Here is a 13,366-nt window from a genome sequence, read left to right on the forward strand (position 1 = left end):
CTGCCATGTGGGTGCTGGGATTCGAACCTGGGTTTTCTGCAAGAACAACCAGTGTTCTTAACTGCTGAGCCATCTCTCCAGTCCCGATAAATAAAATATTAAAATATTAAAAATAAAATTTTAAAAAAAGTTGGCCAGTTGTGGCCTTTTGTGTGCATCACTCTCTGTTGTATAAGGTCATTGGTGGGAGTTGAAGGGTGCACTAGTGCTCCCCTCCCGTTCCACTGTGTTCCACAAGCCTTAGGTGTAGACATTCCACTGCAGATATGTCACCTCGGGCTGGGCATCTCTCAGACATATATTCTCTGTATCTGACCAGTTGTGCGATTCTGTAGTAGCCTCCATCTGTTGCAAAAAGAAGCTTCTTTGATTAGTGGTGTATGATATACTTGTCTACAAATACAAGGATCCATATTTAGCATATGGTAAGAAATTTCATTTGTCTAGAGATATGACAGAGACAAGACTTTGTCTAGGATCTGTGACCTCCCCAGCCAGTGTATTTGGCTGTGTTTATAGTGTCACCCATGAGTTCACTCCCAAAGAAAGGGCTTTAAATTGAATTAGGTAGCTGCTGATGATCCCCCAGGTAACAGCGCCACTGCTGCACCAATAGAGGTAGTTTGCTGTGCTGGTTGTTATGGTTATTAGTCTTATGGCTGGGTTGGACCATTGATTTTTTTTTTCCCTTAGCAGCTTGCATAGTATCCACCAAAACTATGGGAGCTAAACTTTAGGTAGAAGGCTTCCAGGTCAGTTCCAGCTCCATTGCTACAAGTCCTGTGTCCAGAGTAGGTCCTGTCTTCAGCAGTAGGGTCTTATCTTACAGTCCTGGGAGATAACCAAGAGCTCTGGCAATAGCCTATGTTATTTTGGGAGTCTCTTGGACCACTTTGACCAACCACTTGAAGGGAAGTCTCTCCTGTCTGGCACTGTGTTCCTTGCCATACAGCCCCCAGGTCTTTAAAAAAATTATTATTTTAAATTTTATTTATTATTTTTATTTTATGTGTATGAGTGTATTGCCTGCATGTGTTTAAGTACACTAGTGTGGTGCAGTGCCTGCAGAGGTCAGAACAAGGTGTTGGAGTCCCCTGGAGTGGGAGTTACAGATGATTGTTTTCTGCCATGTGGTTGCTTAGGAATTGAACCTGGATCCTCTGCAAGAACAGCCAGTGCTCTTAACTGCTGAGCCATCTCCATCCCCTTATTTATTGTTTTTATGTGTATGAGTGTGCAATGCCCAGAGAGGTCAGAAGAGAGCATCAGGTCCTCTGGAACTGGAGTTACAGACCCTTATTAGCCACCATGTGGGTGCTGGGAACCAAACCTGGTTTTCTGCAAGAGCCACCTGTGCTGTTAACTGCTGCACCATCTCTCTAGCCCCGCCATAAAATTCCTAATGTGTATTGCAACAGTGCAAGTGGAATATGACACATAATTTGTAGACACTGAAAGTCACACTTGAGAAAATGGCTATTCATCAGTAAGTATTTCAAATGGCCTTCTTTTCTGTGACATCAGCAGGCTAGTGTAGGCATTTACTTAAACAGGTACTATAAGAGTGGAAATGAACTTTTAAAACTCAGCTCCTTGGAACTAGGAAAAAATGATTAATACAGAATCATTTTGTCAAAGCCCATGGAATAAAATTCACTATAAGCAGACACCCCCTTCCTTTTAAAAATATTTTATTTTTATTTTATGTGTGTGCGTGTATGGCCTACACATATGTGAGTGCACCCATGTCATACAATGCCTTGGAGGTCAGAAGAGGGCTTTGGATTCCCCTGGAACTGGAGTTAAGGAGGGTTCGTAGCCGCCAGGTGGGTACTGGGAATCAAACCCAGGCCCTCTGCAAGAGCAGTCAGTGCTTTTAACCACTAAGCCATCTCCCTAGCCCCTCCTTTTTTATATCAAAACATTGCTTCCATCTGTGCACAAGATGGTATACCCTATCCAACTACAGTTTGTCTCTGCACATATTCATCTAAAGTCTTTTTTCTTTTTGAGGCAGGGTCTCCTTGTAGCCCCAGCTGTCCTGGAACTCACTATGTAGACCAGGCTGGCCTTGAACTCACAGAGATCCACCTGCCTCTGCCTCCCAAGTACTGGGATTAAAGGTGTGCGCCACCACACCTAGCTCATCTAGTCTTTATAACAACAACAGTTATTTCCTGTGTTGGATTTTGAAAACACTGTCCTACTTCTGCTGCAGAGTTTTAAAGGTTCAAATAAGACATACACTTACAGTTGCGCTCTGCTTTTCACATTGGTGAACTTGTTAAGCAGCCTGACCAGTGACACAATATTTTACATTCTGAAGTGCGTAAAGAAGCAAAACTTGCTTTAGCTGACAGTTCCAGTCTGCAGACACTTAAAAAGAATTTTGTTTTGTTTTGTTTTGAGACAGTCTCCCTGTAGTCCCAGCTGGCCTGGAGCTCCATATAGGTCAAGCTGACCTTGATCTCATAAGAAGTCTGCTAACCTCTGCATCCTGAGTGCTGGGATTAAAGGCATTGCCACCACAAAAAAGGAATTATTTTGAATAGTGTTAAATGCTACCAGCAATCAGAAATGTGAAAACTTCCACAAAAAGGAAAATCAATTTTATTTTCATTTCATAGATTATGCTTCCCCAAAAGAAAACACCGAAGATTAAAGGCATGTGCTACCATACCTGGTTTAAGATTCCAGACATGTATATACTCTTTAACACAAGCTTTAAATTTTTTTTATTTTGCCAGGCATGGTGGCACATACCTTTACTCCCAGCACTCAGGAGGCAGAGGCAGGCAGATCGCTGTGAGTTCAAGGCCAACCTGGTCTACATAGTGAGTTCAGGTCAGCTGGGAGTACAGGGAGACCCTGTCTCAAAAAAAGACAAAATTTATTTTACGTGTATATATATATATATATATATTTGCCTACATGTATGTAAGTATACCATGTGTGTGGAGGTGCCCATGGAGGTCAGAAGATGATGTCATATCACCTGGAACTGGAGTTAGAGATGGTTGTTAACTACCATGTGGATGCTGGCAACTGAACCTGAGTCTTCTGCAAGAGCAGCCAGTGTTCATAACTGCTGAAACATCATCTCTCCAGCCCTCCATTTATATACTCTTGAAGGTGTTACATGTTTCAGTAAACCATTACTAAAATTATGGGCATTTCAGAGAGCAAACTCAGGGCATCCAGTTAGTACCAAGTTTCCTCAGATATTTATATACTACTGTGTATTTGAGTCACAAGCTTGTATTCATTCTTTCTGTAATCCACAATGACATATATATTATACAGCTACTTTCTTCTTCTAAAAGTCAGGCACAGACTCAGAAAACAGACTTGTTTATGTAAAAGTCTGTTAAAGGATTGGTGACTTCTATCAAATTTGCCTGCCCTAGTAGGATTTCACAAAAAATTAATAATTGCATTATTTATGTTTTTTATTTTTTTTGAGACAAGCTCTCCCTGTCTCCCTGTAGCCGCAGCTGGCATGGGACTCTCTATGTAGACCAGGTTGGCCTTGAACTCACAGAGATCCTCCTGCCTCTGCCTCCTAAGTGCTGGAATTAAGGGCATGTACCACCACGCTCAGCTTTGTTTAATTAAAAGAAATCTATTATTTTTAAATTTTGTATGAGTATATTGCCTGCTTGTAGGTAGTTGCACTTATGTCGTGAAATGCCTGCAGAGGTTGGAAGAAGGCATCTGATTCCTCTGGAACTGTAGTTACAGATGGTTGTTAGCCACCGTGTAGGTTCTGGGAATCGAACTCAGGTCCTCTGCAAGAGCAGCTGCTCCTAACTGCTGAGCCATCTCTCCAGTCCCTTATCGAAAGTTTCTAAATGTATCTATTTAGTTAATGTGTTTGTGTGTATGTATGTGCCTGTGTCTACATGCAGAGATCAGAGGACAACTTGCAGAGCTGGTTCTCCTATCATGTGGGACCTAGGGATCATCAGACTTGGTTACAAGTACCTTTATCCACTAAACCATCTCACCTACCCCAGAACCGAATTTCTTTATGTTAATGACTAACATTCCATTGTATGACTATAAACCACATTTTTTTTTTTTTTGGTCTTTTTGAGACAGGGTCTCCCTGTAGCCTCAGCTGTCCTGGAACTCACTATGTAGACTAGGCTGGCCTTGAACTCACAGAGATCCACCTTCCTCTGCCTCCTGAGTGCTGGGATTAAAGGCATGAGCCACCATGCCTGGCCTGGCTATGTAAATTCTTATATGTGGTTCAAGTAAGGATCTAGCTTCTTGGTTCTACTGTGAATTCCAGTTTTTCCAACACCATTTGTTGAAATGACTGTACTTTTTCCATTTAACAATCTTGGCACCCTTGTAAACAATCAGTTCACCATCTATATGTGGTTTTCTTTCTTGACTTTCAGTTCTCCACCTTTGGTGTAACTCTGTTTATCCCTATGCTAGTAACACATGGTCTTGATTACTATGGCTTTAGAGTACTTTTTGAAATGAAGAAGTGTTTTAACTTTTATTAAATTTGTTCTTTGACATTTATACATGCACATAGTATGTTCTGTATACTGTCACCACTACCTTTTCTGAACACCCCCCGCCCCGCCAACTGCTTGAGACCAGACCTTACTTATGATCTCTAGATAGACTAACTACACTCCAGTGGATGAATTTGTACTGAAGGACATCTGGGTACAAATGCTTGACTGCATAGGACCTAGCATGTATGGCAGAATGCATGAGGTCCACTGGGGCGGGGGGATGGTTGGGGGGGTATCCTAAATTTGATTAAGAACTACATGAAATGTACAAAAGCTCAATAAAAATTTTTGAAAAGGCTGGATGTGGTGGTGCATGCCTTTAATCCCAGCACTCGGGAGGCAGAGGCAGGAGGATCTCTGTGAGTTCAAGGCCAGCCTGATCTACATAGTGAGTTCCAGGCCAGCTGGGGCTACAGGGAGACCCTGTCTCAAAAAAACAAACAAACAAAAAAAACAAAAAAAATCTTCAAGATAATGGTCTTCTGGAGCTATTGAGGCATACTTATTGATATAATGTGGCTTATATTTACAAATATAACACATTGGGTATTGGAAAGTTTTGTATTCTCTGTTTCTAGGTGTTTATATTTCCTTATAGCTTGAGTTTATATCAACTGTAAGAAATAACAGAACCCTTTGTGCACTTTTCCCACCAATGCAAGATTTGTTTTTGTTTTATTTGCTTTTATTTTATGTGTATGAGTGTTTCGCCTGCATATGTAAGTGCACCCATGTCCTACTGTGCCTGTTGAGGTCAGAAGACAGTGTCAACTCCTCTGGAACCGGAGTTAAGGATGGTTGTTTGCCACCATGCAGGTGCTGGGGATGGAACCTGGGTCCTTCTGCAAGAGTAGCCTGTGCTCCTCACTGCTGAGTTGTCTCTCCAACCCCTGTATATTTGTTTTGAGCCAGGGTCTCATGTAGCATAGGCTAGCCTCTAGCTCCCTAAGTAGCTGTAGCTGAACTTGAACTCCTAATCCTCCTGCCTCTACCTCTCAAATTCTGGGATTGCAGGCTTTTACCGCTATGTTCAGTTTCACTAGAAACATTTCACAGAATTATAATCAAGAATCAACACTAATACAATCTACTGACTTTATTCAGACCTCCTAGTTTGTTGGCTTACTTGTTTGTTTTTGAAACTAAGTCTTGCTATTTAGCCTTTGTTGATGTGGAACTCGCTTGTAGCCTATATTGACCTGGAACCCAGAGAAATTCCCATTTCAGCCTCCAAAGTGCTGGGATTACAAGTGTGTGCCACCATATACAACTTGACCTCCCGAGTTTTTTAAAAATTATTTTTATTTTGACATAATTGCCTGCATGAGTATAAGTGCACCTGTGTTGTGCAGTGCCTGTGGAGGTCAGAAGAGCGTGTTGGACCCCTGGAACTGGAGTTAGGGCAGTTGTTAGCCACCATGTGGTTCCCAGGAATTGAACCCTGGGTCCTTTGCAAAAACACTCAGTGCTCTTAACTGCTGAGCCAACTCTCCAGCCCCCAACCTCCCAAGTTTTATCTGTGTGGTGTGCTTGGCGTGTGTGTGTGTGTGTGTGTGTGTGTGTGTGTGTGTGTGTGTGTTTTATGTATTAGGGGGCGGAGGGAGAGAATATGCCACAGTGTTTATGTGGATGTCAGAGGACAGGATAGCAACTGAAGGGAGTCAGTTCTCTCTTTCCACTATATGGGTCCTGGGGATCAAGGTCAGATCATCAGGCTCAGTGACAGGTACGTTAACCTGCTGAACCATCTCCCCAGCCCATCACATCACCTTTTATAGCCCCATTTGCTTCTCTTTTCTACACTCCCAACCACCAACAGTCAATAATCTGTCTGTCTTAGTTATCTTTCCTGTTGCTATCATAAAATATTTTGACAGAAACAACTTAAGGTAGGAAGAGTTCATTTTGGACACACAGTTAAAGGCACAACCTGTCATGGGGGGAAGGTCAAGGTGACAGGTGCTTGAAGCAGCTGATAACATCGCATCCACAGTTAGGAAGAGTGATGAATGAACCCTTGTGCTCAGGGAACTGCCACCTTTTTATGCAATCCAGGACCCAGAAAATGGTGCTACCCACTTTTAGGGTGGGTTTTCCCATTCCTTAGATTAACCAAATCTAAGTAATCCCTTCTCACAGGCATGTCTAGAGGCTTGTCTCCTAGGTGATTATAGATTCTGCCAAGTTGACAATCAAATTATCACAGTGTCCTCCATTTTTAAAACTTTATCATTTAAAAAAATATATAGGGCTGGAGAGATGGCTCAGCGGTTAAGAGCACTGACTGCTCTTGCAGAGGACCTGGATTCGATTCCCTACACCCATGTGGTGGCTACAACCTTTCATAACTCCAGTTCCAAGGGATCCAGAGCCCTCTTCTGGCCTCCATTAACATTTCATGCACAAGTACACTTACATACATGCAGGCAAAACACTTATACACATAAAATAAAAATGATTAAGTAAACAAATCAAAACAAAATGCCAGGCATGGTGGTGCACACCTTTAGTCCCAGCATTCGGGAGGCAGAGGCAGGTGGATCTCTGCGAGTTCAAGGCCAGCCTGGTCTACATAGTGAGTTCTAGGCCAGCTGGGGTTACAGGGAGACCCTGTCCCAAAAAAGAAAAAAAAAGATTGAAAAAAAAGGGGGACTGAAGAGATGGCTCAGTAGTTAAGAACTGCTCTTGCAGAGGACCCAGGTTCAGTTCCCAGCACCCACAGTTAACAACTGTCCATAACTCTAGTTTCAGGGGATCTGATGCCCTTTTCTGGCTTCTACAGGCGTTGCACAACATGGATGCACTTTCATACAAGCAGGCAAAACACAAGTAAAATAAAAGTGGAAAATAGATTTTTTTTTCCAAAGCCAGTCATGGTAGCTCACACCTGTAATCACAGTACTTGGGTCTTAATTTTTTATTTTTTTAAAATTTATTTTTTGGTCTTTTTGAGACAGGGTCTCCCTGTAGCCCCAGCTTGCCTGGAACTCTATGTAGATCAGGCTGGCCTTGAACACACAGAGATCCACCTGCCTCTGCCTCCCGAGTGCTGGGACTAAAGGCGTGCACCACCATGCCCAGCTGAGTCTTAATTAAAAAAAGTTTATTTATTATTTTTATTTTATGTGTACGAGTGTATTGTCTGCATGTATGTGAGTGCACCTGTGTCATGCAACCGCAGAAGTCAGAAAAGGGCTTCAGATTCCCCTGGAACTGGAGTTAAGGACGGTTTGTAGCCATCATGTGGGTGCTGGGTATCGAACCCGGGTCCTCTGTAAGAGCAGTCATTGCTCTTAACTGCTGAGCCATCTCTCCAGTCCCTGAGTCTTAAATTTTTAAAAATTTTTTTATTGCATTTTTGTGAATTTCATGCAATAGTTCTTAATCACATTTAGACCCTCTCCCCTTATATTTACAGACATATGTACCATACACCCCTCATCAAAGAAGCTTCTTTTTTGGGGGGGTCTTTTTGCAACAGGGTCTCCCTGTAGCCCCAGCTGTCTTGGAACTCACTATGTAGACCAGGCTGGCCTTGAACTCACAGAGAGATCCACCTGCCTCTGCCTCCCGAGTGCTGGGATTAAAGGTGTGTGCCACCATGCCCAGCAGAAGCTTCTTTTTAAAAAAAATTTTTTTAAAATATATTTACTATTTTTTAAATTTTATGTGTATGAGTGTGTTGCCTGCATGTGAGTGCACCTGTGTTGTGCAATGCTTCGGAGGTCAGAAGAGGGTATTGGATTCCTCTGAAACTGGAGTTAAGGATGGTTCATAGCCACCATGTGGATGGTGAGAATCGAACCCGGGTCCTCTGTAAGAGCAGTCTGTGCTCTTAACCACCGAGCCATCTCTCCAGCCCCTCAAAGAAGCTTCTTTTTGCAACAAATGGAGGCTATTGCAGGGTTCCACGAATGGTCATACATACAGAATATACGCCTGAGAAGTGCCCAGCCCTAGGTGACACATCTACAGTGGGTCTTAAATTTCATTTTGGGAGGCTGAAAAGATTGCTTAGTGGTTAGGAGCACTTGCTGTTCTTCCAGAGGACCTGGGTTCAGTTTTCAGCACCCACATGGCAGCTCACAACCACTTGTAATTCCAGTTCCAGAGGTTCTGACACCCTCCTCTGGCCTCCATGGCACTATATGCACATGATGTACTTATATGTAGGAGAAACACTCATAAAAATAATAAATTAAAAAATTTTTTTGTTACATGGGTAGGTGCATGTTTGCCATGGGGCACATATGAAGCTTAGAGGACAACTTGCAGTCAGTTTTTTCCTTGTGGATCCCAGGTTTGATGGCAAGTGCCTTTACCTGTTGATCCAGCTTTCTGTCCTCAATCCCAGCACTTGGGGGTGGGGAGGGGGCACGTAGAGGCAGGCGATAAAAAGTTCAAGGTCATCCTAAGCTACATAGTGAGTTGGAGGTCAATATAATTTATATGAGATCTTATTTGAAAAAAAAGCAACTCACAAGTTAAAAATGGAATTGAACTGGGCATGGTGGTGCCCTCCCAGCACTTGGGAGGTAGAGTCAAGCAGATCTCTGAGTTCAAGGCCAACCTGGTCTACAAAGCGAGTTCCAGTCAGCTGGGGCTACAGGGAGACCCTTTCTCAAAAAAACAAACAAACAAACAAAAAAAAAACAAAAAAGGAATCGCATAGTATCTAAGTTTTGGGATTGGTTTACTTTGCTCAGTAATAATTTTTTAGAGACTCATTAAGTTTTTACAGGTATCAGTAGTTCCTTTGGAGGCTAGGGATATAGCTCAGTTGGTAGAATGTTTGCCTAGAATCAGCAAAGCCCTGGGTTTGATTCCTCATTCCAGCACTAGGGAGGCAGAGGCAGGAAGATCAGACGTTTTAGGTCATCCTTAGCTACATAGCAAGTTTGAGGTTAGCATAGTAGATGAGAGACACTGTCACAAAAGTTCATTTTTTCCATTGATAAAACTTTATTCCACTTACATGAACTTAATACATGTGTTCTTAACACATTTGAAATAGTACATGAAAAATTCATAGGACATTAACCAGAACTAACCATAATCTCAAGTTATCTCCCTGTTAATTGTTTCTACAGCATATGGATTTTAGGCAAGAAAATGTGGAACACTTCATGAATTTGCCTGTCATCCTTTCTTGGGGCCGTCTTAGTCTCTGTATTATCACAGTTTGGGTTATGTACTGCCCGGGCAGGTGTAGATACTTTCTTGGGGCCGTCTTAGTCTCTGTATTATCACAGTTTGGGTTATATACTGCCCGGGTAGGTGTAGATACTTTCTTGGGGCCGTCTTAGTCTCTGTATTATCACAGTTTGGGTTATGTACTGCCCGGGCAGGTGTAGATACTTTCTTCTTAGTGCAGCACATTGTATGTCATTGTTTGCCTTTTGAAGGGTATTAGGGCTGATTCCATCTTTTCAGTGTTACAAATGAAGCTGCTATCAACATTTATGTGAAACTTTTTTGAGGGGGGCTCTTTTGAGATAGAGTCTCCGTGTAGCCCCAGCTGTCCTGGAACTCACTATGTAGACCAGGCTGGCCTTGAACTCACAGAGATCCACCTGCCTCTGCCTCCCGAGTGCTAGGTAACGTGAAAGGCATGTGCCGCCATGCCTGGCTTATGAAACTTTTTTTGTTGTTTTTTGTTCTTTGAGACAAGGTCTCCCTGTAGCTCCAGCTGGTCTGGAGCTCTCTATGTAGACCAGGCTGGCCTTGATCTCACAGATCTACCTGCCTCTGCCTTACAAGTACTGGGATTACAGGTAGGAGTCTTCATGCCTGGCCCCCATGTCAATCTTTTGTGTGAATTTAAATTTTTGTTTTTGTTTCCTTAGGATCAATGCCCAGAGCCAACACACTTTTTATTTGTATGGATTTCTATCCTTGCTGCTTTCTAGAGTTTGTAGAATCCTTTAAGGTATGTATGTCTACCTTGGTTGGATCTTTTTCTCACCTGTATGTAACATCATTACCTTTCATTGTTTTTTTGCCTTAAACTCAGTTTGTCATATAATGACATTGTACCTCAGCTTTTGTTCATAGTTACCTGATGTATGTTATTCAGTTGTTATAGTTGTGCCCTTTTCAATGTTTTGAAGTATATCTTATTATGTAAAATTGTTGGATTTTATTCTATCCAATCCAAGAGACGTTTTCACTGATTAATTTATCCCATATGTACAGCTGTTGACATTGTTCCTGCTAAGTTTTTCCATTTCAGTTCATATCTTCCGCTTCCTAGCACTTCACTCTTTATTTCTTCTTTCCTATTTCCCACCAACTAGATTTTGGTGTTTTTTTTATTGCTTTGTTGCTGGTTTAAAAGTTATTTATGTGTTCTGTTTATATTTTCACAGTGACTTCTCTTTACCATGAATATTAAGAACTTTGGTCATGGATATTTTTTCTAATGATTTTTAAGCTTAATGATGTCTTTTCTCTCTTCTCAATAACACAGATTCTTTTCCTTGCCTTATCAATAGGTAGAGAAATGTCTGCTGGGCATAATACTGGTCAGATAAATGACTGTGTCCAAAGGAATGCTTATTTGGTTGATAGAATAATAAAATGCCAGCTTCATGTGGTAGCACATCCTTGTAATTATAGGCCCTGGGAGGCTGAAGCAGAAGGATTTTGAGTTTGAGGCAACTTTAGCTATGTAGTGAGACTGAGTCTCAAAAAACCCACAAAGAATCAAACCAAACAACACAACACAGACCACCAGAGCTGAAAATGGTGGGCCAGATGTTTCTCTGTTTTGCTGCTATTTTAAAATCATACAGATTATTATTATTATTATTATTACTATTATTATTTTATTTTCTCTTTTTGAGACAGGGTCTCCCTGTAGCCCCAGATGGCCTGAACTTGCTATGTAGACCAGGCTGGCCTCAAACTCACAGATCTGCCTGCCTCTGCCTCCCAAGTGCTGGGATTAAAGGCGTGCGCCACCAAGGCTGTAGGAAGGTGGGTTTGTTTTAACTTTCTTAGGCTGGAGGAGCATTCATGGTACTGACCATTGGGAGACTTTGGGGTATACAGGCCTCACACAGCCAAATACAAATGAGAGCCTTTGGGGACATATTGAGTACTGGGTGGGACCAGAAGGTGGGTCAGCCAAGGGGAAACTGGAGAGGCCGCTGGTCCCAGAGGTGAGGGGTGAGCCTGACCTGTAGAAGTCTGATAATCCTGGGCCCCAGGATTGCTTCTATTCATGTTGGGATGAGCTTCTTGGATTTTGGTTTAGTGTGACTAGGGGTAAGTTCACAGAGTAGGGAGGAGTGAGCTCTTCTTTTGCCCTTGCTTGCAGCTCTGTGGCCACCACCATGTTCTGGAAGTTTGATTTGAATACTACATCCCATGTAGACAAGCTCCTTGACAAGGAACATGTGACGCTGCAGGAATTGATGGATGAAGATGACATCCTGCAAGAGTGTAAGGCTCAGAACCAGAAACTGCTGGACTTCCTGTGTAGACAGCAGTGTATGGAGGAGCTGGTGAGCCTCATCACACAGGACCCACCCCTGGACATGGAAGAGAAGGTCCGCTTCAAGTATGTACTGAGGCTGTGACCCAGGCCAGCACTGGGTACTGCTTAAGGAGGCTGTGGGCAGTGTCTGAGGATAGCCAGAGCAGGCTTACTCCACATGAGAACTGAGGAAGCCACTGTGGTATCGTGTTTGTAAGGTTTAAGAGTTTGGCATCTCCTGGACATTTGTTTTCTCATTCTGAGTTCTAAGTGGATTTATGTTAAGTTGCACATCTTGGAACAATTAATGACAATATGCTGAAAGAAAGACTGATGCTGTCATTAAAAAGGTACCCAAGACCCAATAGTTGGGGCCACATCACCATCAGAGTTGGTTCCAGGCCTAGTAGAAGGGCAGATAGGACAGAGGTGATTGATTGAGCCTTAGAAATGCTTCACTTTGTGGTGTTTAACTCAGAGGAAATATGTCATTATCATTTGTGGTGCTAACCCGTCATAATTTTTTTTCTAAAATGTTGGATTGGTTTTTTTACTGTTGTTTTGTCTTTTTGAGACAGGGTCTCTCTATAGCCCCAGCTGTGGTAGAACTCACAGAGATCTACCTGCCTCTTCTTCCTGAGTGTTGGGATTAAAGTGTGTGCCGCCACACCCATTCTAAAATATTTTGTTTAGTTTTTGATCAGGATGTTAGGAAATGAGGGAAGGGGCAGTGTTTTTAAAAATATTTTATTATTTTTTTACTTTATGTGTATAAATATATTTCCTGCATGTATATAAATGCACCTGTGTCATGCGATGCCTGCAGAGGTCAGAAGAGGGCATCAGATGCCCTGAACTGGAGTTAACAAATGGTTGTTAGCCACCATGTGAGTACTGGGAATTGAACCTGGGTCCCCTGCAAGAGTAGTCAGTGCTCTTAACGGCTGAACGATCTCTCAAGCCCCATGGGAGCAGTGTTTCAGGATGGTTGGAGCTTTGAGTAAGGGCAAAATCTGAACTGGGAGGATGTTTTGGGTAGCAAGGACAGGTCAGGCCGAGACTTCAGGCTCTGAAGATTCTATGAATAGGCCACATAGCCTATAGTGTTCCTGAGAGAGTGCTCAGGTCAAGTAACATAGCACACATAGATCTAGATGCTTATGAGGAAGCATAAAGTATATATGTGTGGTGGTAAGGTCTTAGAACAGGATCAGTAAATTGTGACATGCTTTTTCTTTTTTATTTTATTTATTTATTTATTTTTTTTGGTCTTTTTGAGACAGGGTCTCCCTGTAGCCCCAGCTGTCCTGGAACTCACTATGTAGACCAGGCTGGCCTTGAACTCACA

General features: G+C 42.4%; 1 protein-coding gene across 7 annotated transcripts in view; it reads left to right on the forward strand.

Annotated features, from left to right (window-relative positions):
* Ppp6r2 (protein phosphatase 6 regulatory subunit 2) overlaps window positions 1-13,366 on the forward strand; it is a 109,909-nt gene that overhangs the window by 43,050 nt on the left and 53,493 nt on the right. For 5 of the 7 annotated variants that reach the window (XM_008834751.3, XM_008834750.3, XM_008834753.3 and 2 more), the window contains 2 exons: window positions 10,385-10,467; window positions 11,860-12,102. In XM_008834751.3, the coding sequence (XP_008832973.1) occupies window positions 11,876-12,102 (227 nt within the window). In that variant the 5' untranslated portion in view covers window positions 10,385-10,467; window positions 11,860-11,875. Of the gene's footprint in view, window positions 1-10,384; window positions 10,468-11,859; window positions 12,103-13,366 lie in introns of those variants that run through there. The other 2 variants (XM_029564349.1, XM_008834755.3) reach the window with 2 other exon arrangements.

Source organism: Nannospalax galili, unplaced genomic scaffold, assembly GCF_000622305.1.
Source record: "Nannospalax galili isolate Female #2095 unplaced genomic scaffold, S.galili_v1.0 scaffold237, whole genome shotgun sequence".
Classification (NCBI taxonomy): Eukaryota; Metazoa; Chordata; class Mammalia; order Rodentia; family Spalacidae; genus Nannospalax; species Nannospalax galili.